Source organism: Syngnathoides biaculeatus, chromosome 3 (genome assembly GCF_019802595.1).
Source record: "Syngnathoides biaculeatus isolate LvHL_M chromosome 3, ASM1980259v1, whole genome shotgun sequence".
In the NCBI taxonomy this organism is placed as follows: Eukaryota; Metazoa; Chordata; class Actinopteri; order Syngnathiformes; family Syngnathidae; genus Syngnathoides; species Syngnathoides biaculeatus.
Genome location: NC_084642.1, coordinates 8,852,966 through 8,875,049, shown reverse-complemented (window position 1 = coordinate 8,875,049; position 22,084 = coordinate 8,852,966). Strand labels below are relative to the sequence as shown.

At 41.3% G+C, this 22,084-nt stretch overlaps 1 protein-coding gene across 2 annotated transcripts in view; it reads right to left on the bottom strand.

Annotated features, from left to right (window-relative positions):
- Nucleotides 1-1,231: 1,231 nt before the first annotated feature.
- The window catches only part of LOC133497875 (protogenin A-like), a 44,081-nt gene continuing 23,228 nt past the window's right edge, over nucleotides 1,232-22,084 (bottom strand). The window contains exons 9-19 of one of the 2 annotated variants that reach the window (XM_061814118.1): nucleotides 21,349-21,654; nucleotides 19,840-20,028; nucleotides 10,427-10,522; nucleotides 8,722-8,908; nucleotides 8,503-8,630; nucleotides 6,684-6,854; nucleotides 5,067-5,246; nucleotides 4,047-4,170; nucleotides 3,832-3,973; nucleotides 3,419-3,526; nucleotides 1,232-1,745 (exon numbers count right to left, since the gene is read on the bottom strand). In XM_061814118.1, coding sequence (XP_061670102.1) covers nucleotides 1,374-1,745; nucleotides 3,419-3,526; nucleotides 3,832-3,973; nucleotides 4,047-4,170; nucleotides 5,067-5,246; nucleotides 6,684-6,854; nucleotides 8,503-8,630; nucleotides 8,722-8,908; nucleotides 10,427-10,522; nucleotides 19,840-20,028; nucleotides 21,349-21,654 — 2,003 coding nt within the window. In that variant the 3' untranslated portion in view covers nucleotides 1,232-1,373. Of the gene's footprint in view, nucleotides 1,746-3,418; nucleotides 3,527-3,831; nucleotides 3,977-4,046; nucleotides 4,171-5,066; nucleotides 5,247-6,683; nucleotides 6,855-8,502; nucleotides 8,631-8,721; nucleotides 8,909-10,426; nucleotides 10,523-19,839; nucleotides 20,029-21,348; nucleotides 21,655-22,084 lie in introns of both variants that reach the window. The other variant, XM_061814117.1, reaches the window with a different exon arrangement.

Sequence of the window (22,084 nt, the reverse complement as noted above, 5' to 3'; positions counted from 1 at the left end):
TGCTCTGTGCTCACTGACACCGGCAGGAGGTAGTAGTGGAAGTCAAACAAAACAAACGAAAAAAAAAATAGAAGAATCACAAAAGGTTAAGCCGTTCAGGTTCTGTGCAGGAGGTGTCAGCTACTGGCACAGAGAGATACATTCATAGCAAATCTACTAAATCAAACACGCTCAGCTTAGTACTGAGAAGATACCCTGTCAGTTCACCGTGTAGCAACACTACAAACGTACTAAACTTTGTTCCCTGAGTTTAGGAAAGCCGACAAAGACAAAACAGTGGCAGGTAGTATAAAAATAGGAACAGCGGGGGCAGTGGGACATCAATGGGAAAAAACAAACAAACAAAAAAACTTGCTTCAACGCCATTACTCAATAATGGATTAGAAAACACGTATTAATACTGGCTCACGACCTCGGCAACACCCGAGGAGGATAAAAAAAATGTGTTTTCCATCCACCGTGAGAAAGGAATGGAAGCTGCACTGCCCTCGCATTCCAGCAAATAAGGACAAAAGAGAAACAAAATAGAATGACAACCCCCCCCCCAAAAAAAAAAAAAAATCATCAGGAAGTATCACAGGTTATGTAAATGTCACATAACACAGCAGTTATTAAATACACAGCGGAGGGTTCGCTCGCGAGCGGACCGAGGTAGATAATCAGCGAAAAGAACGTCCCTTTCACTCCAGTGATAAACTCTCTTAAATAAAGTTTTGACATTCTTTTTTTTTTGTTTCAACATTCATGGTGGGTGAGATTAAAAAAAAAAAAGACATACAAAACAAATAAAGAGAAAATTCCCAAAAAGTTGGAATAAAAATGGTAAAAGTTGAGCAGGCTTGAATATAAATGTAAAAAAAAAAAAGATTTCTTTTCAACTGCGGCTCCTCGTGCATCCCGCGGTCACTTGCAACCCGCAACTAGTTCGAGAAAACTGTTTGCAGGAAGCGGTTCCAGTGGAGTTTTGTGGAAAAGTTGGTCGCAAATAAACCGCTACACACACGCGCGCATGAATACACGGAAAGCCATTTAAGCATATTCAATATCAGTAATATCCTGCTTAGGGTCCTTGTACTACTACACTTTAACAATTACGGAGCACTAGTATGAGTGTTTCTTAGTATCTGTAGTCACATTTTTTCCCCACTACTGACATTTCTGCATGGTACTAGGACAATTTTGAGACACTAGTAGGAAAACGTGTACTTTAGTTGTAATAATCGTGTAACAAAAAAAAAAAAAAAAAAAAAGATGTTGCATTATGGTGGCGTCGTCGTTCCACTAGTGCGCTGAATTGTGTCACAAGTACATGGAGATATGAATGTGAATAAGTGCTCAATTGGCTTTCCGTACACACACACACACACACCGCCTCACACAACTTGAGAAAGCGAAAGCAAAGGCCGACCGCTTTGGGCTTCCTGACGACAACGGAGCTCCTCAACAGACTCCACCAACCTCAAATCAGTCTGACCGTGCGGGGCCAGTCGACGCGCTTCTTCCTCGCTGTTTTCCACCGTCACGGACGGCCGGCTGCCGCTCGGACCGGACGACAGGATTGTCATCTCCGTCTCGTCTTGCGAGAAGCGTCCCGAGTCGTTGGTGGCGTGGCTGCCCTCGCTGCCGGAGGAGCCCTCCGAATCCCCGGGACGCCCCAGCGGAGCCCGCGGGGGCGAGAGCCGCTCCGCTTCGTAGGTCAACGCGGCGGAGCCGGGCCGGAAAGAGGCGACCCCCCGTTTCATTTTCTGCAACACAAAAACCACAACCACTCAGAAATTCTTCAAGCAGGGTCATTCCTAACCACGAGGTTACACACAAGTATTCCGTTTAACAAGCGACCCCATCCCGAGTGGCGCATATCGGTTAGACCTGAGAGTCTCATTAGTGGATTTTTCTCACGGGCCACATTGTTGTTCCGGTTTCCCTCGGAGGGCCGTTTTGACTGTGGAACAAAAATATTTAATCATCTCATATTTACATTATCAATTTATGAACTAGTTTTGGAATCAGAAATCAAGGCTAGTGTGTTTTTCAACTATTCACGTTTGGTAACACAAAAATGCTTAGAACATCTCAACTTTATCATTTGTGATATATGAAAAATTTAAATTTTGGTAGAGATTTTCACAAGAATCATGGAAATTGACACTATAGATTTGGCCTCGCGGGCCACATAAAATCATGTGGCGGGCCAGATCTGGTCCCCTGGCCTAGAGTTTGGCACCTTTGCGTGAGTGGTACGAGGCCTTCCCCCAGTGTTATGGAAGTATTGCTCAATTAAAATTTCTTAACACGTTCTGTTCATCTAGTACAGTATCTTTGTTAAGTTCAGCTCAGTTTGTTTAAATTTTAAGTGAAGTACTGTTGAATTTAACCTTTCAGATCTGATTACATTTATGTGGGTATTTTTTACATTTGTAGTATTTTTTTCCCCTGAATCATTTAGGTGAAGCTTAATTTCCTGTATTAATATTTCTATTTTTTCTTCATTGGTTATTCTGACTGGTCTGACTCAATTTAACTTGGGGGCCGCTGGAGGCGGAGTCTGGCTGAGGCTGGGCCACAGCCTCAGCGCACTTGGACTTTTGTGGAATTAAAATTAGAAATTACAAACGATCCTATCTTCTCAAACATCTTTTTTTTTTTAAACAAAATAATGAAGGACGCTGGTGTTTACAACTTGTGTGTAAAACCTCTTGGAAAAAAAATCTCCTTGGCAACGCTGCTGTAACTTTCTCATTGAAAATTGTTTCTCTGCTTGCATCATCGATGTCACATAGCCTATAGCCATCTCGCCCACCGTGACCACCGTCTTCTCCGCACACAACACTGTAAAAGTGCCATCCATATAAAACTCAAGGGGCGCAGTACCATTATACTTCCATATTCAGGTGGGGGCTGCAAAATATCATCTCGCAGGCCGCAAATGGCCCACGCGGCGCATGTTTGAGACCACAGTTTTAGAGTGTGTCTCTTTTTCCTGTGGAAAAATATAATCATTTGTTGTTTTTCCCTGACTAGAGAATTTAAATTGGTTCTGTAGCACCTTGGTTGGCCATCTTGTTGATGGTGCGCTTTACTAAAAAGAAAAGATTTAAGCGGTTGATCCTACTTGCAGAAAACACGTGCAATTTGTTTCCTCACTGTATCCAAATACTCAGTATCCAAATGTACTATTGCACTCCAAGCGAGTATATAGTTCCCTGAAAATGTATTTATCCCCTTCTGGATTTCCTTAAATCCAAATGGGACGCTATGGTATGACCTTTAATGGGCTGTTCATGATTGAAAACTAATATGACCGAATTAAGACAACTATGGCAAGAAGAGAGGACCAAAATCCCGCTTCAGTGATAAGAAGTTTGATCATCATTAAAGTTATTGCAAATGCTTCATTACCCTAATAGTGTTTACCTACCTGCACATCTTTAACACTCTTCAACACTCTGAAGGAAAAGCATTTGCTTTTCCTCTCGGAACTCGCTTCAACTGGACCAAGCGAATTGATGATGAGATCTGTTCCGCCCTGCAGATGCAGACGTAAGGATTAGCGGAAAAGATGTCAAAAATTTTGCCATTTTTTTAATTGTACGTCAAGCAAGAGCCAATGAAAAGCATTGAGGTGCAGATTTGGAAAGAAACGACATTTTGGTTCAGAGATGCACCGTTTTCAATGGATCCCAATAATCATTAACAACGGTGACTTTCTTAAAAATATATATTTTGAATAATCTCTTTTTTTTTTTTTTTTTTAAACATATTACCCAACAAGCGATACAGAAAACGCATGGTTTGATGATTCAAGGCCAGACCCCGCTGCGCGTGAAGCACCTTGCTGTCGATGAAATGATTCTGGCTCATCACGGCCGCCCTGACGTGGGCGTTCTCAGCCGAGCCCTGCGAGCCGGGGCGTCCGGCAGCGGAGGCGGGGGGGCTCCTTTCTTCGCTGCGCAGTTTAACAGCTGACGGTTTCCTTCTGGGAATAAACGAGTAGCGTGAAACTGACCGAAGCGTGGACGTCGAACGTCAGGTGTACCCGGGCGTACCTGTGCTTGCCTCTGCACACGATGATGAAAGCGCAGACGATGATGCACATGAGGGCGATGGAGACCCCCACAGTGATGCCCGTCATGGATGTTTGGTCCAGGTGGTAGAAACCGTCGGAAAATGCTGTAAAAAAAAATCAAAGATAACGAGGTCACATCCACCCTTTGTGCTTCCCTTGCTTCCTTTTTTTTCGTTCAATAATTTTAGCTGTTAAAATACATAATGTGATAAAAGGTAAATTTTTGGCTCTATAAAGGTCATTTTGGGCCAATTGAAAACTTTTCTAATCATACAATGTGGGTAAAATGAGTTCAATTACAGACTTAAAATAGTTTTTATGTTTTCTCCTGGATTATATCATTTAGGATGATAAAGCAATTTTATGTACTGCTATTAGTGTTACGTTTTCCAAAAGAGGCATTTAATGGCTTCCTGCACTGCATTGAAGTAAGTGACTGACAATTTTGGTTTTAAGAAGTGACGTGAAGATACAGTATTACCCCTGCTAGAAAAAATTCTATAGAAACCTAAACAATTCTATAGAATTTGTACAAAACAACTTGTTCTATAGAACTTTGGCTGTGATTTTCTATAGAAATTCTACAGAACAATAGAATTTCTATAGGACTTGAGTCCTCAAGTTCTATAGTGCTTTAGAAATTGTTTAGAAATGTTCTACAGAATTTTTTTTTTTAGCAGGGACCCTCTGCTGATCATGTAGAATTACATTTTCATTTAAAAAGGTGAAGCTTTCCGTAGTGGATATATATAGCATCTGTCCATTTTCTTTGCCGCTTATCCTCATGATGGTCGCGGAAGTGCTGGAGCCTATCCCAGCTGGATTTTTCACAGTAAAAGCAAAAAAAGGTCACACAATTAATATATAAAGCCCATTCTATTGAATCGATCCCATTTGCAGCCCAAGAAATAAAATGTATAAATGCAATGTACAATGGAATGAATTCTAAAATACATTTTCTTGACTGAGCAAATTGTTCTTCATCAAAAACATCACCAACCGTTAGAGTGTGTGGAGCCTCGCGAGAGCCGCGGGTCGTGACCGGAGGGGGGATCCGCTCGCGCTGTCAGCTCCACCATGTGAGAGAAGGGCCCGTCGCCCATGTTGTTGGACGCCGAAACTTTCACGAGGTAAAACTGGCCGGGCTTCAGGTTCTCCAGCAGCGCCATGGTGATGCTACCTGTCAGCCATATGGAACAACTTCACATTCCACCCAGTAAAAATTTACATGGGTGTAAAGCAGGAGTGCGCAATGCGTCCGTCGCGATGGCAGTTTTGGTCGATCGCGACGATTTTAAGCCCTCGCTTAAGAAATCTTAACAAACATGGGTATGGATGCAGGAGTAAAGAAGACAAAAGCGTATCACTTTCACACGGAATGGGAGGCGGACTTTTTTTTCACTGTGTCATTTTCGAAGTGCGTTTGCCTCATCTGCCAGTGCAGTGAAATGTGGAGCGGCATTTTCAAACTGTTCATTGAAAATACGACGTCGACATTCCGCCGAAAAGCAAGCTGAGAATGAGAATAGTGAACAAACTACAGTCGCTTTTCACAAATCAGAGTTCAACAGCGAAAGCCGCCACCGCAGCGTCGTTCCGGGTTCGTCACATCATCGCTAATAACAATAAATCCTTCTGAGACGGAGAGATGGTAAAACTCGTTGTTCCGATCTTTTAAAAATAAAGCAGAAATATTATCTTCAATAAAATCTCTGCAACTGTAAAGGCGCTGTGAAGCCATGGCTGATGTGTGGAAGGACGTCGGAGATTGTGAGTGTTCCTCACTGCAGTTGGACGAATCCACAGACGTGAGTGACACAACCGAAGTGCGCATTTTCATTCGTATGGTGTTTAGTGATCATCAACGTGAACTCAGTTACAAAAAATGTTTAAAGTTAATTATGTTGTGTAATATTGGCTCATGCGGTTATGCAAGGCACACAAACATACATTTACACATAAAGAATCCTCAATAAACTTTAAAATAAATATGTTTTGCATTTTTGTAGTGGGTCGATCTCTGTGGCTTAGTCATTTTATTTCATTATTGGTCGTTCTAAAAAGATTGCGAGAGTCTGTCGACTTGAAAAGTAGATCTTGTGGTAAAAAAAGTCTGGGCACCCCTTGTGTAAAATGTCTTTCTGTGCTTCCTGGGGCCAAAGACTCCTAAAAATAAAAATAACTGTGGAGTGTGGATCGGTAACGAAACATTTGAATGGAGCAACTTCGCTTACTGTTTGAAGTAACTGCACGTATCACCACAACACATTTACTCGATGCTCTTTCTTCTAATGCTGGATAGTAATACAGTTGTTGCATAATAATGTTTTGTTTGTTTTTGGTACCAAACAGTCATGGAGTTCCATCACTTGGCTGAATGCTCTGCGTGTAAATAAGATGCAAAGTAAATAAAGGCGACTGTAATCACAATCAATAATTAAAAACAAGCGAACACACCACAGGGAGGCAACAGAAAACGTCAGTGAAGATGAAATGAGTTACTGATTTCCAATGGAGGACTTGTTTGGGACTGGAGCAGATCTTTATGAATGGATTTATGTGTCTGCCTGCCCTGTGAAGCCGTTTTCTCTTTCTTCTCACGCGTGCACAGCCTTACCTTCTCTTTGCAGTAACTGCCATTCCCCGGTGAGCCACTCGTTTCGGGAGGCATACAGGATTGTGTAGTGCGTAACAGAAAGGCCGGCTTCCTCCGGGGGCTTCCACGACACCAGGGCCGTGTCCTTCTCGATCAGCGTCACCTTGATGTTGGTGGGAGGCAGTGTCGGAGCTGGGACAGATGGGTGACAAGTCAAGTCAGTCCTACGGTTACAGCAGGAGCTCAGTTGGGAAGTTCAACAAAGTTAAAAGTTACGGAGTAGAATGTTACAAACTTTGGAAAAAAATATATACAAGTAATACCATACTAGATCGACTGGTTAGCACACCTGCCTCACAGTTCTGAGGACCCGTTTTCAAATCTAGCCTTGCCTGTGTGGAGTTAGCATGTTCTCACCGTGCCTCCTACATCCCAAAAACATGTAAGACAGTAAATTGCACGTAGGTCTGAATGTTTGTTTAAAGGTGCCCTGGAGATTGGCTGGCGACCAGTTCAGGGTGTACCCCGCCTCTTGCCAGAAGATGGCAGGGATAGGGTTCAGCACACACGCGACCCTTGTGGGGATAAGCTGTATGGAAAATGAATGAATAATCCACTGCTATTCATGGCAGATAGGAACTTCCCCTCCCTTTTTCTTTCAAGACCCACAGAACACTGTGTTCTCTGACAAAGCAAAGCAAATTTATTTATAAAGCGCATTTCAGAAACAAGGGAACTCAGTGTGCTTTACATGACCAAAAGGATTTGAATACAAAGAGATAAAACATTTAAAAGGGGGGGAAAAAAACAATAAAAATGGCAATAATATGTATATATATATATATATATAGAGATTTTTTTTTTTTTAATATAATATATATAAATATATATAAAATGAAAGACCCAAACCTCGTGAAAGAAAGTGTGGATTCCCTTCTTTCACCAGAAAAAAAAATCCTTAGTAGTCAGCAGTGGAACATGACAAAGTTTCACTCAAAACACCAGTTAATGATGCCCCCCCCCACAAAAAAAAGCTTTTGTAAAGAGAATCATGTCAACCAAGATCAGTGATTTTGGCACCACTACATATATACGATACATCCATCCATCCATCCATCCATTTTCTTAGCCGCTTATCCTCACAATGGTCACGGCGACTACTGTAGCCTATCCCAGCTGTCAATGGGCAGCAGGCGGGGTACAACCTGAACTGGTTGCCAGCCAATCGCAGTGTATATATCTATATCTATATATATTTTGTGACAAAACAACATTTTTTTTGGTTTTCAAAATGTTCCCTTCTTCTGAAGGGAAAATAAAAATGTATTTCCAGATAGTGTATACACTTAAGAAATGCACCGGGAGCGGTGCTGAGTATCTGTATGGCTGGAATTGATTTTTTAGAGTGACCTCATCAACGGCTCCATGAACACGTCTTCTCAGGATTGCAACATTTCCGACTACAAGATGCTGTTCAAACCATACATACGCATATACATAATGTGTATGAATGTGAGGCCCTAAACTTATTTACCAACCAATTTACCATTTCTCCCCCACATAATCAATGTGACAGGGTGAGGTTCATCCCATTATCATTATTTTCAATGCCCATTGCCTTCAATAAACATGTTTTTTTTATCTACAGAAGGAAAAAAAATATCCAGAAAAAAATAAATCCACGCAGGCATGAGGAGAACTTGTAAACTCCACACAGGAAGAACAGAGTACCATCAAGAACCTCAAAACTGTGAATGCAACCCGTGGTCACCATGTGGGTTGCAAACAATGGACTGATGTGTGTTATGATATGATTCACTATCAATAAAAGGGCCCTCACCCTCAGGGAAAGTGTTTTGGTAGACCACAGGGCTCCACGGGCTGGACAGCTGGTCAATATGGAGCCGGATAGCAAATTCATACTTGGTGTTAGGCTGCAGATCTCGAACTAAAAGGCTTTGCTCGTTCCTGATTGAAATAAGGAAAAAATAAAGTGTAACCCGATGCATTCATTGATACAGGGCTCCTCATGGAACATGGATGGAGAATAAGCTCTTACGTCTGCAGGTAGAGAACCAGGGAGGCGTTCTGCAGGCCAACGGGGTTGCAGCGAACAGTGTAGTTGACCGCGTGGCTGGAGGTGAAAGCAGGCCTGCCCCAGTGAAGGAAGATGGATGACGAACTGTTGGTCTTCGCGTGCACGTTATGAGGAGGTGGCGGAGGCGGCACCAGGCGGTCCCGGACAGCTGAGAAATCGAATGAGGGTAAATGACGTCAAAACACATCTATCCATCCATCCATTTTAAGAACCACTCCTCCTCACAAGGGTTGTGGGAGTGCTGGAGCCTATCCGAGCTATTATTGGGCAGGTGGAGGGGTACACCCTGAACTGGCTGCCAGCCAATCACAGTGCACATGGAGACAGACTACAGGGGCACTCACAATCCCACCTAAGGAAACTTTAGAGTCTGTTGTTTTTGTTTTTGGGATGTGGGAGGAAAACGGACTTCCCGGAGAAAACCCACACAGGCACGGGGAGGACATGCAAACTCCACACATGCGGAGCTGGGATTTGAGTCCTGATCCCCAGAACTGTGAGGCCAACCCTCTCATCAGTTCCACCACCGTGTCAAGGCACATTACTACAAGAAATCACAAAGTAAAGTACAGTGAACAGCATCTGACATCACAGTTTATCGTATGTGCACCTGCTATATTGCGGATTTTTGAGCAATTAATTTTATAGGATTTTACATTATACATACAAACGAGCCCAAACTTATAAATAAAAAGCATGTGTTGTTGCTGCCGCTGTGTTAGTAGTTGTTTGGAGGTTTATGATTGCTGTAACATCAATGCTAATTTCCATTAGGCCACCTTTGGCATTTTAGAGTATATGTTGGGATTAAAAATGGCTGACATTCATCTGTACATCCATCCATTTTCTTTGGCGCTTATCCTCACGAGGCTTGCAGGGAGTGCTGGAGCCTCTCCCAGCTGTCAACGGGCAGGAGGCGGGGGTACACCCTGAACTGGTTGCCAGCCAATCGCAGGGCACACCGAGACAGACAACAGTTGCACTCACAATCACACCCAGGGCCAATATAGAGTGTCCAATTTTAGGGATGTGGGAGGAAACCGGAGTGCCCGGAGAAAACCCACGCAGGCACGAGGAGAACATGCAAACTCCACACAGGAGGGGCTGGGATGGAACCCGGGTCCTCAGAACTGTGAGGCCAACGTTTAACCTGCTGATGCCGACCGGCTGATATTCATTTTATGAAAATATTGTATATGGTATGGGGGAACATTTTGGTCTTTAAAACTTTTAATTATATTTTTATGTCAGTTTTATGGTAAACATCAACTGGGAGTGAAAAAAAAGTTTGAGGCAGGCACACTTTGCCTCTTATTTGGAGCGCTGTGCGAGATTTCATTTTTGAAAGAGTGAGAACAGCTTAGGGCTTCAAAATTAGTTACATTTTTATCATGACCATTGTGTTGGCTGCTGCGATTAAGTCAATCCGATGGTCGGGGAAATTTATTCATTTAAAACGCTAGCTTTGGGTCATACAGCATTTCATGTAAAACTTTCTCAGTCACTACTCAGCCACCAGGGGCCGAAATCCATATTTGAGTGGTGTGTAATAATACAACAAAAACAAAGAGTTCATTAAAAGGAAAGTCCGGGCAAAAAAGGAAATGGTTGCCTAAATATATTTTTTTTCAAGTGTTGTTGACATGTTTTTCATCCGGTTACTCACAGACACATCCGGGGGTGCTGATAGTCTGATCTGCCTGGTAGCCATCGCCAATGAAATTGTAAGCCAGAAGCTTCACATGGTACTTCTTCCTTGGGTCTACATTAAAAGAGAACGAAGAGGAACGCTCGTCAAAATTAGTCTGCATGGAGTCTTCAACAAAGAGCCACGAAGATTTATGTGTATCATCACTGAGGATTAATAGCACGTATCTTAACTGTGTGGGTGTCAGGTCAATGTGGGCTTTTGGATGTGATTGTGTGGTGAATGTGAGAGCGATGTCAAAGGGACAGATGCTCTCACTGGAAGACTTTGACTAGATCCATCAGCCTGACACCCATCTTTTGAGTGGGGTAAAAAAAAAAAAAAAAGGAGAAGAAGATCCTTTCTCCAGCCCAGGTCAGCGGTCAGTGGCCATTTCTATTCACAGTCACAATCTATGGGGTGAAGGGGTTGCAACTGGACCAACAAAATCCCCAAGGAAGGACATTTGTGGTGGTCAACAGCAGTTGCAGGACACAGTGACCTTAAGGACCAGGGTCATGTCACCAGATTTAATTCAATTTATTCAAAACAAGGTTCACCAAAGACGAAAATACAGATAAAATCTACCTATACCATAGAAAATATCTGCATTTTATTTTAAGTATGTGTATGAATGTGCAACAATTTATGACAGTCTTATAAATGAGGATCTAAAATAACATCACATTATGGACATGAACCAATATAATCCAAGATTTCAGGCGCCGTAAAAAAAAAAAAATGATCAAAGCCTTTATTCCAAAATTTCACCAAGGGATGAATACAAACATCTCACTGGTGCAACAATAGCTCAGCAAGTAAAAATATTTTCTAAAACAATAATTGTGTGAGATGCTATTTTTTTTCCACACCTTTACTTAAAGTAAAATAGCATAGTTTAAGTAATTTTTCAATGCTTTCTGGGGGAAAAAAAATAGCACTTGGGCATTTATGCTACGAGGCTAACAATATATAGCTTTCTTCAAACATGACCATAAATGTCCCTTTCTGTATTTAGCTATACTCACAAGATAGATACTACATTAGGTACACCTGCTTCCAGTGACAACAGTGACTTGGCCACTTGGGGGCAGTATAAGATACAGGTATAAGGATATACTGTACAGGGAATGGGTCCCAAGTACTCAGTAGATCACAGTGATAGTCATTGTTCTTCACAGAAGATAAAATACCTATGCCTGTGAGTATCGTTATTTTACATTTGCTTGTGATGCTCCCCCGTTTGTTCAAATATCTGTTAGTTAAAGAGTAGCAAAGGTAAATGCCACTACACATAAATGCCATTCGCTGGCTTGTCCATGGTATTTTCCATTATGTGTTGATAATAAGAGAGTGGACGTAAGGTTAAGTTCTGTGGTTGTGTTATATACACAATGTGTAATTATCTTCGTTTTATGTTTAATTTGACAGTAAACTTCAATTGAGATTGTCAATAAACAGCTTGAAGCTTCTTTTTTGGGATGCTTATTGTGGGTTGAGTTCCTTGCCACCAAACAGTACTTGTATCTCGAGTTTTTGCACACAAGTCAAAGTAAAAACAACCGTCTGAACCACTGCTTGTATTTCAAAAATTGTTGTCAGATCACGTCTATCTAAAGGCAAATGTGGGACCAAGTCATTGCTTTCCAAATCAAGTCCCACACGCAAGTTCTGAGTCAATTCTCAAGTCGAGGCATGCAAGTCCCAAGTCAAGTCATAAATCTTACAATTTGAGTTTTGAGTCCTATATTCATCCATACATCCATCCCATTTTCTGAACCGCTTATCCTCAAGAGGGTCGAGGGAGTTCTGGAGCCTATCCCAGCTATCGTCGAGCAGGAGGCGGGGTACACCCTGGACTAGTTGCCAGCCAATCGCAGGGCACATGGAGACAGACAACAGTCACACTCACAATTCCACCCAAGGGCAATTTAGACTTTTTGTCAGAAACACCAGAGAAGGACTTATGTGCCTGTGGGTGGAGTTGTTTAGGAGAGGGAGGATGGTGCCCCCACCACCAGGCCTGAGGAGTTCCACTGGAGCCAGACTAAGGCGAGGAGGTCAGTTTGAGATAAAACTCTGGTAAACTCAGGTCACGGGTGTGGACTATGAGAAGAACTTCTCAGGGATTCTTCTGAATTAGCCTCAATCATCATCATATTTTGCATGAAGTCCCTGTTTGAGTGAACAATTGACACCTCGGTGTTCAACTTTCAAGAGAACCATATAGCCTGCATCTCAATACAAAGGACCTGGCGTAATTATGCCACACAGGATCTCCGACAGGGTTGGGGGAGCAGGGGTCGTAAACTGTGACATCTGGGCCGTGACCTTTGACACGGAATCCGGGCAAGCTAAATCCTGCAGAAGGAGGGGATATAGGGCTCTTTTGGAAACAGGGGGTGGGTAGGATCAAGCGCAGGAAGTGAGTGCAAAAACAGGAGAATGCTTCTAAGAGTCCAATTAAAATGCTTAATGATGAAAGTAGTGCGGCTCATCATAAATACAGTCGGCTGTTTTGTGTTAGTACAAACAAACTTCCAAAAGTGGGCCCAGGAGCAGTTTTCATTTCACATGGGAAAATATTTTAGGGGACACAATTTCTTGGGAAAATGCGTTTTGTGTTCTATGTTCTTTAACATTAGTTGAAATGTCTAATATGATGTTATGACAATCATCCGTTCAAGTTTGGGGCGCGGAGCGGAGTCCATTTTTAAGTAACCTGGTACTTTGAGACAAGTTTCATTCATAACTGCAGAATATTTCATTGTATAAAAACATAATACAATGAGTAGATAAAATAAAAAGAATTAAAACATTTTGTGAATCATGATTCAGGTGTGCGACATGGCCATCAGATAGCAGTAGTATTGGGTACATAAAAGATTTTTAAAACGACTATAGGGGATTCAGTAAATATTATTCGTAGTCATTTTTTGCAGAGGATAAAGAGCATATGTTTGTCTATATTTTTATACTGCCGGTATACAGTATATGTGTTGCGGCATTTGTGTTCAACACCTGTTTCTTAAATAGTTATAACGCTGCCACATGGATGCGTTAGCCCATCTATCTTAGCATCACGCTAGTAAACCTTAAAGCAGTTTTGTGGTTGTTTTATACAATAAACCTGCGATTCTACTTGTTGATGCTATTTCATACGGCTTATGAAGTGAGCTGAGTCTCATTACCCTGCCGCCATGCAGGCTTTGCATCGAAAAACCTTTTAACAGAAGTCAAATTAAAGAAATCAACATAATTACAGAGCTTATCTCACAAAACTCTTACATTGAATCAGTCATATCTGAAGACACAACTGTAATTAGAATTAAAAAGAAAAAAAAATCTAAACAATAAAGCAATGAAGTAGGTTAATTGAAGATTGTAAATTTAGTACACCCTGTGACCCTTGTGAGGATAAGGGGAACAGAAAATGATAACTCAATGAAGAAACAGCCAATATTTGACTTACAATGGAAAATTCTGTTTATTTCAATATTTAATGTTTTGAAATTTGAACTTTCAACCTTTGAGAATACAAAAGTTCTATCTTCGCATTTGTGCCTTTTTAAAAACTGCATAATAGGTTAACTTCACAATATCATCATAATGATAATCCACCGTGACTCCTTGTGGAACATTTATCATTTTCCTTCCCCAATAAACAGGAATAAAAATAAACATTAAAATAAACAGCCTTCACTAATAGGGGAAATGAACATTATTTGGGGGCAAGAATATGTTGCATGCGATATTCCGTTCGTGGCGTAAGAATTAAAGTGTATCATTCAACAATTTTCACCTATCTCAGGGGGTTGCCATGTTGGGCAATATCGCCGTCTGCCGTTGATGGAATTTGATTTGCGGACATCACATGACCAAAAATCGGGAAATCAGGATATTGGGCTCCTTGTGTCTTGTTGCGATAACTGTGAAAATGGTTAGAAAAATATTCTCGCAGGTTTGGGTGTAAACAACCACGTCAACCTGTAGTTTGGCTAATTATTGCAGCATACATGAGGAACTTATAAGCAAGGAGAGCAGATGAGCAAGTTTCCAAATTCTTCGTCACAACAAATTGTATTCTTAGAATACTGTACTTTCCAGTCTTGAGTGAGTGAAGGACATTCCTGTGCTTCCCACTGGTGTAAATCTCTCACAGCCCAACTTCCATAAATCATGGTGTTTCCATTAAAGGACATATTTGAGCCATTAGTGGTGAGTCTTTTCTTTTTTTTTTTTTTTTTACTGCCAAAATGCAGATCCCATTGGCCTCTGAGGTTTTGTTTTGCCCCATGAAAGGGCCCCCAGGCCGTAAGCGAGCCTGTCCTGAACGGGAGGCCGTAAATGTCAACTCCCCACATGAGTCCACACCCCGGCATCTATCATCCCGTCCCCCACATCCCCACTCTCACCCTCACGCACACAAAACAAACACAAATGCCAGCGCAAAATAATCCCTAAAGTAAACACCGGAATAATGTGGAATACTTAATGGTCTTGAATCGCTGGAATGGATGTTAGATGATGTCTTCTTATTAGACATGAATCTGAAGCTGTTACATAACGCTGCCTGGTGCCACAAAGTATGAATTTTTTGAGCTCTTCTTATGTGCCAGGCAAAGGACACAGTCCACTCACACATAGGGGGAAAAAGGTCACACCTTTTACACCCGACCGGAACCTCCGGAACACATTCCTGTCCCTCCCAGTGCGCTTTCAATCATTTGGGATAGTCAAACTCTACTTTGCCCGAGAGTTCCGAACACACCCACGTGAAGCTGCACACGCGGAGCTGAATCTGCAGCGTCCACTTTTGTCACAACTGAGCGTTCATAAGTCACTATTATTGACAATAGAGAGACGGATGAATAATGTACAACAGATGTATTTGAAATGCCATCTTAGGTACAAGAAATTATATAAATGTTCTGGTCCTCAGGAAAATGAACATGCAGAAAACACTTTCACGCAATAGAAAACCTCTCATGGGGCGAAATAAAGCTCTCAGCTGCACCCACAAAAAACTCTCACCGCATCTGAGAACCTTACACTTGGAACAAAGAGTGAAGAACTCTCATTTTTAACCAAAAATCTCTCAAGTTAACCAAAAAACACACCCAAAACCCTTTCGAACATTCCCCCAAAAAAATCTCGAACTCACCGAAAAAACTGTCACCCCAAAAAACTCACATTCACCCAAACAAATCCTCACCAACTCCAAAACCTCTCTCGTTCACACCCCAAAACATATCTTATCTTATCTATCTATCTATCTATCTATCTATCTATCTATCTATCTATCTATCTATCTATCTATCTATCTATCTATCTATCTATCTATCTATCTATCTATCTATCTATCTATCTATCTATCGATCCAGGTAATGTAAATGCGATCAGATTCTCATTTGCAATGCCGAGAATGCTGCAGACAAACAAAGCAAAATAAAAATAAATGCAAATACAGTAAGTGCACCGTGCATCTCACCTGCCCCCCCAAAACTCTCAAACACCAAAACAACTCTAACATAACATCTCTCGCTCCAAAAACCCACTCACTCATGAAAAAGTCTCACCAATAAACTTATACCAAAAACCCATGTAGGTGCACCAAAACTCTTTCACACACAGCCAGAAAATCCTCACCTGCATCAAAAATCATCTCTCATACACCCAAAAATTTCAGCGACGCTGAACATCTTCACATGCAATGAAAAACCTCTCACACTCACCAAAATACCTCTCACCCCCCCCCCTAAAAAAAACTTCACACCCAAAACACCCTCTCACTCACATCAAAACCTTCTTCCTATAATAGATACCCTGACCTTTGTGAGGATAAGCGCTTGGATAATGGATGGATGGATGGATAAAAGAGAACCCCTCACATATCTTTTTCTTTTTCTGTTTCAGACCTTTTTTTGTCTAGGTAAGAGCCAGAAATTTAACGTGAAAGCCAGCTCAAGAATGGAAATGGAAGCTATCAAAAATATCTGGTGCTGATTTTGTCTGTGAAGCTTCAAATGTCCGTAAAGCCCGTTGAAGAATTTCACTACACAAAGAATGCCTCCGAGCAATGCCATCACAATTGAACACTAATCACCATGAAAACAAGCTGGTAAAAACTGTAAAGTTGTTTACGGGGAGTCCCTCCAGCGGGACTTTCACTTGCACTGGTTGTGATGTTCCGTCACAGGAGGCCCGATGCTCTTTTCAACGCCAACCACATGATTCAAAAAGATTGCTCCTGTAATGACTGAACACAATGACGGGCTTTGCACAATTATTGAAAAGAAAGGCTCTATAATTTCTGCCTGGTTAGCCTATTCTGCTGATTTCATTTATTTGTTTCACTTCAGGTGATGTGCAATATCTGAATTTGCATACATGCTTTCGTTAAAAAAAAAAAAAAATACAACAGAATTTACTCACTAGTTACTCAGTAATTGAGTAGTTTTTTTTTTTCCCCACAGTATCCAGTACTTATTCATTCTTCCGCAAGTGAATTTTTTTTACTCTTCTTGACACATATTCTAATAAAAAAGTAACAGTACTCTCACATGAGAACAATGTGTGACTTCTCTGTCCAACTCTATTATTAACAAGTAACATTCATTAGGGCAACAAGATGCAAAAATGAATATTATTACAATACATGATACAAAATACAGATTTTTTTATTTTCATTTTAATCCTAAAAAGGGGTAAAAAAGTTGTTTTGGTGTTAAAATTTGTCTGTTTGATATGTGGAAAGTTGCCTGTAATATCTGATCAAGTGAGTTTGTGTACGTTCATCTGGGTGTGGTAATTGAACTTTCGAAAAGTCAAGCACTGTCTCATTAAGGCGCATTTAAAAAGTCTTCTTTCAGTGGATTTAATCCAACAATTCAGTTTTCTTGAGTGCATGTAAACACCCCGATTGTTTAGCCTACAGCTTGGCCGGTGAAGGGCTGCATTGCATTCATGCATGGGCCAATAAACGAGCTTTGTGACGCTTAAAGCAAAACACAATGAGGGTCTTTGATGTCAGCAACCCTGCTCACAGCGGCCATAAAACACGCAATAAATCTGCCACCACGAAAGCCCGTCCCAACTTCTCAAAATGCCACCAAGATGCTCCTTTGGTAAAGAGGAATCCTTAGTTAGCGCAAACTTTGGTTTGATGTCACCAAAGTGCACAGCGGCTTAATGATTATCAGCAACTCTTTCTCACCGTGAATTCATTATTCAAAGTATTCAGGGACCCCCCGTCCGACATCAAGTGACGAGATTAGATTAGATTGTCATATGAGGAGAACAGATAAACATTTAAAGAGATCAGACAGATGTCTTTTCTTACATTGATGAATAAGAGCAATTAAAGGATGCTCCAGGAACACCTTAAAAACCAAAGCGCTAAATGAAATGTCGGATGCTGTAGAAGCATCACACGGCCTGATTTACAAGTCAGCTGCTGGCCACCTGGTTGACCCCCTCTGGCCACAGATGGTCAGTTGTCCACTGCATTGCGTGAGACCACCCCCCCCCCCAAAAAAAAAAAAAAAAAGGCCAGAATGAATGTCAGCGACCTCAAGGGCCAGAGGAGCTGCAATGTGCTCCCAACACTATACAGCAGCTGCTGAAAAGAAACACACACGGTCCAACACAGAGGTCATGGAAGTGGGATGCGGCGCTGTTGTGTTCCATGCATAATGAAAGTCTCCTTGACAACACACAAAACTTTTGAAAATGTATCAGTCATGAAATGGGAGGAAAAGCCAACTAGCTACCCACAATATTAGGTACACTGGCACAATCTAGGGATAGTCGTACAGCTGTATCAAAATCGCAGACAAAGTTCCATCAGTAGTAGCTCCAAAGGTGAATCAGTTCTACATAACATTCAGTATGCTCTAGTGTAGTTTTATATGACTGCAAACTCCAACCACAATAACATACATATTCTTAAATTAATTGACATTGTCAAACAAAAGCTAGTATTAATTTCTGCAAAGGCTAAACTTTTTGAGAAAGTTTCAACCAAATAGTCGACAAGTCAACGAGGTGACTTTACCACACTCCGTCAAAGTTTTATACTTTTTTTAAGTCAACCAATCGCTAATTATGTGTTTTTGCATCTTCTTAAATTCGGGCCATAGAAGAAGGAATTCCGACTCTAATCTGCCGCTGTCACCGGACTACAACACTTCGAGGACCAGCGACGTGTTCGTCCAACGGGGCGACCCAGTCTTGACAAAAAGCTTGTTGTGAATGAGCAGAATGGTTAGCCTTGCCAGTTTTGGCTATTCCAATTACCGCTAGTTTTGAAAGATTCGCAACCACGGGACCGGTGGCGAGGAACGAGCGCACCTCCTGATTGGCATCAAAATGTTATGTCCAGTAATGCACAGGCAACAACTGTGAACTGGCGAGAACTTTTTCCCTCATTGGAGTTCAGCGGTACAAACCGGCAAAATGTCTTCACCTGTACCAGGTCTGTGATGCAAAAATGTTGGGGATTGCTGTATTGTATTGAAAAATATTCAAGGATGTCGTCAATTAATTGGCTTCAACTCGACTTTCATTACATTATAGTCAACTACAAAAAAAACTTTAGTCGTTCAACCTTCGACTTTCTGATACAAATCTTGTATGAGATGAGATTTTTAGATTGAGATTTTTGTATTACTTTACCTTATGCAGGTGTACGAAATGTTGTTTCTATGTTAAAATTTGATCAATGGATGGATGTGCAATCTGTAAATGACATACTGACTGTCCCAAAGCTCTTTCTTTACTTACTCTTTCAGAGCACAGAATTGGGGTGAGGGCTACCAAGGAAAAACTAGTTCTCTCTATCTCTCTCTCTCTCTCTCTCTCTCTCTCTCTCTCTCTCTCTCTCTCTCTCTCTCTCTCTCTCTCTCTCTCTCTCTCTCTCTCTGACTTCAACAAAAGAAGGACACAAAGGAATGTTTTTTGTGCTTATAAAAAGAGATTTGTATGCTTTACTGAACTTTGTCTTGATATTAGAACTGATCTTTAGTACTTTGTTTTCTCAGTGTTGGATACTAGAAATCTGCAGATTAAATACAGCCCTCATCTGAAAACATCTCACTTGTCCATTGAGCTGAGGGACAGCTACACTGTTTTAAATTCTTTACCTCAGGATCCTTTTTTCCATCCAAGGGTACAGCACAATTTTCACATTTTTAATGATGTTAAACTAAGTTAGTGTGTCTGCTTGACACTCTTTGAATTACCATTTAGCACATCAGACATTAGGAAATATAGGTGCAGAGATTTTTTTTCTGGTATGAAGCCTGCTTGATGTCTTACCAGTTTACAGAGTCAAAATCCCCAGTATTCAGTGTACCACAATACAGTAATAGTTGTATTTTAGTCCAACTCACCGAGGCCTCCAATGGTGTGGGAGTGATCCGAGGCACGCAGCTGAAGCGGGGCACTCTCAGGCTGGCTCTCCTCATGGTAGAAGAGTTTGTAACCTTGCGCAATAGCCGAATTTCTCTGTGCCAGCCGCCAGCGCACCAAAATTGTGGTGCAGTTCAAGGGCTCCAAATGCAGTTCAGGAGAAAGAGGGACTTTGGGAGGAGGGGGCATAAGAAAAAGGATTGCGTCATGTTGGACAAACAGTCAGAGGAAAATCTGTTTAAGCAGTTATGTGAGATCCCTGATGAGCTAGCTAACTTAGGTTTTTATTCTCAATAGTAGGACAAATTTGAAATATTGGTAAAATTTGTTGCTAGTGAGACAAAAGTAGTGGGTTTTTGGTAAATTGGATATCAAGGATATTGAACAAATTCTCAAAAGGCTTCCCGTACAGTGGTAGAATCACTATTTCTCCGCAAGAAGCTACAGTCCCTGCAGGAAGGTGTTTCTAGTCAGTGTTGTCGTCTTTGAAAAACGAAACTCATTTGATTTTTACCAGCTGCTTCACACTTAATACACAGCAGGCACGACCTCCCTGACGACAGAGGGAGCAATTTCACACAGTCTTATTTTGGGAAGGAAGGTGACTTTTAGCAGATGCCTGAATTTCAACAAAAGAAATGCAACAAATACAATGCTACAACCGCTCCCTACTCTGCTACTATCTCAAAGATTCTAAACAGTCATCTTCTCTCTCCCACCGGAGTGGCACCCTTTATGACCCATGACTGAAACCCTTCCAGTGCTTCTGACAGCACAGGGAAAAGGTCATCAAGTAACCAACGCACTGCCTTCAAAAGATTATTGGCAAACCTCTCCAAGCAGTTAGAAAGAACAGAAAGATTTGACTTTTCTTTAAATACGGTGATGCCTTGACTTAAGAGTTAAATTCATCTCAAGACGATGCCCCTAACTTAAATCATTCGTATCTCAAACCAACTTTTCCCATTGAAATGAATGGAAAAGCCACTAAACTCTTCCACTTGCCACAAATGCGTGCAACGGGTTTCGAACAAGAAAATTAGCACACTAAAGTGTTGCACTGAAAAAAAACATACAACAATAAAAACATACAACATCATACAATAAAATGTGAATAATGTTAGTTTGTGCATCATGATTTCATGTTACAATATAATGTATGTACTTCTATTATGCACTCCTTGTCCGCTTGAGGACAATAAAGTTCAGACACTTTCACAGAGTAAATTTCAACTGCAAAAAATTTATTTGCACTTCAACTTAACTTAATCTTCACTATTTTATTTTCATTTTTTGTCATTTGCTATGGTCTCTTCATGCAACAATTGAATGGACACCATCTGCTTCTTCTTAGCAGTCAGTTTCAAATTTTTGGGGTGTAAAAAAATTCCTGCACAAAACTCATAATCTGAACTTGTATGTCCAGGTATCACTGTACATGGAGTAAATGTATTTAATGTGATTTTTATGTGGCTCAAGGCCATGTTTACCTTGTGCACTGGATGCCTTCGGGGTGCGGTGGGAGGTCCAGGCCGACTGCTCGCCCCACCCAATACTGGTGGCGGCTGCGATTCGCAGGAGGTAGATGGTGTCAGGCTGCAGGTTTTCTAGGAGGTACTGCGTCTTTTCTCCCGGCAGCTCAATCTGAGAGACTGTGCTTTCAGCGCTGGTCCGGTACGACAAACGGTAGGCCGAGACTCGGCCGCGGCTCAGCTTGTCAGGGAGGGCTTGCCACGACACCTGGATGTCGGTGGGGCTGCGGCTGGTGAGGCTGATCTCGGGGGCGCGGAGGGGAACTAGGAACGGACAAGACAGGAGAGATTAAGTTTTATATGCTAACCCGTTCTCAAAGAAATGAATCAACTTTCATTATCAATATGTACACTATCTGAAGATCTGACTTGTCACTATGCATTTACTTTTTAATTTTTCTAAATTTTCATGCATTTTAACTTCTACGCCTGACATTTGAAAACGGACATTTGAGGTGTATTTTTGTAGTGGATATGATGAATTTAATAAAAAAAAAATCAATTACATTGAATTATCAAATTCAGTATTTTTTGTTTTGTTTCTATGTTTTGCCAGTAAAAGACCTATCAGTTCAGTCCTGATTATCCCATCAGAATTTAACTCGTACCAAACCTGTGTACAGTGATTTTTTTTTTTTTATTATTATTCTGCAGATTGAAAAAAAAAGAGAAATTTTTTTTCATCCCTTGAGAT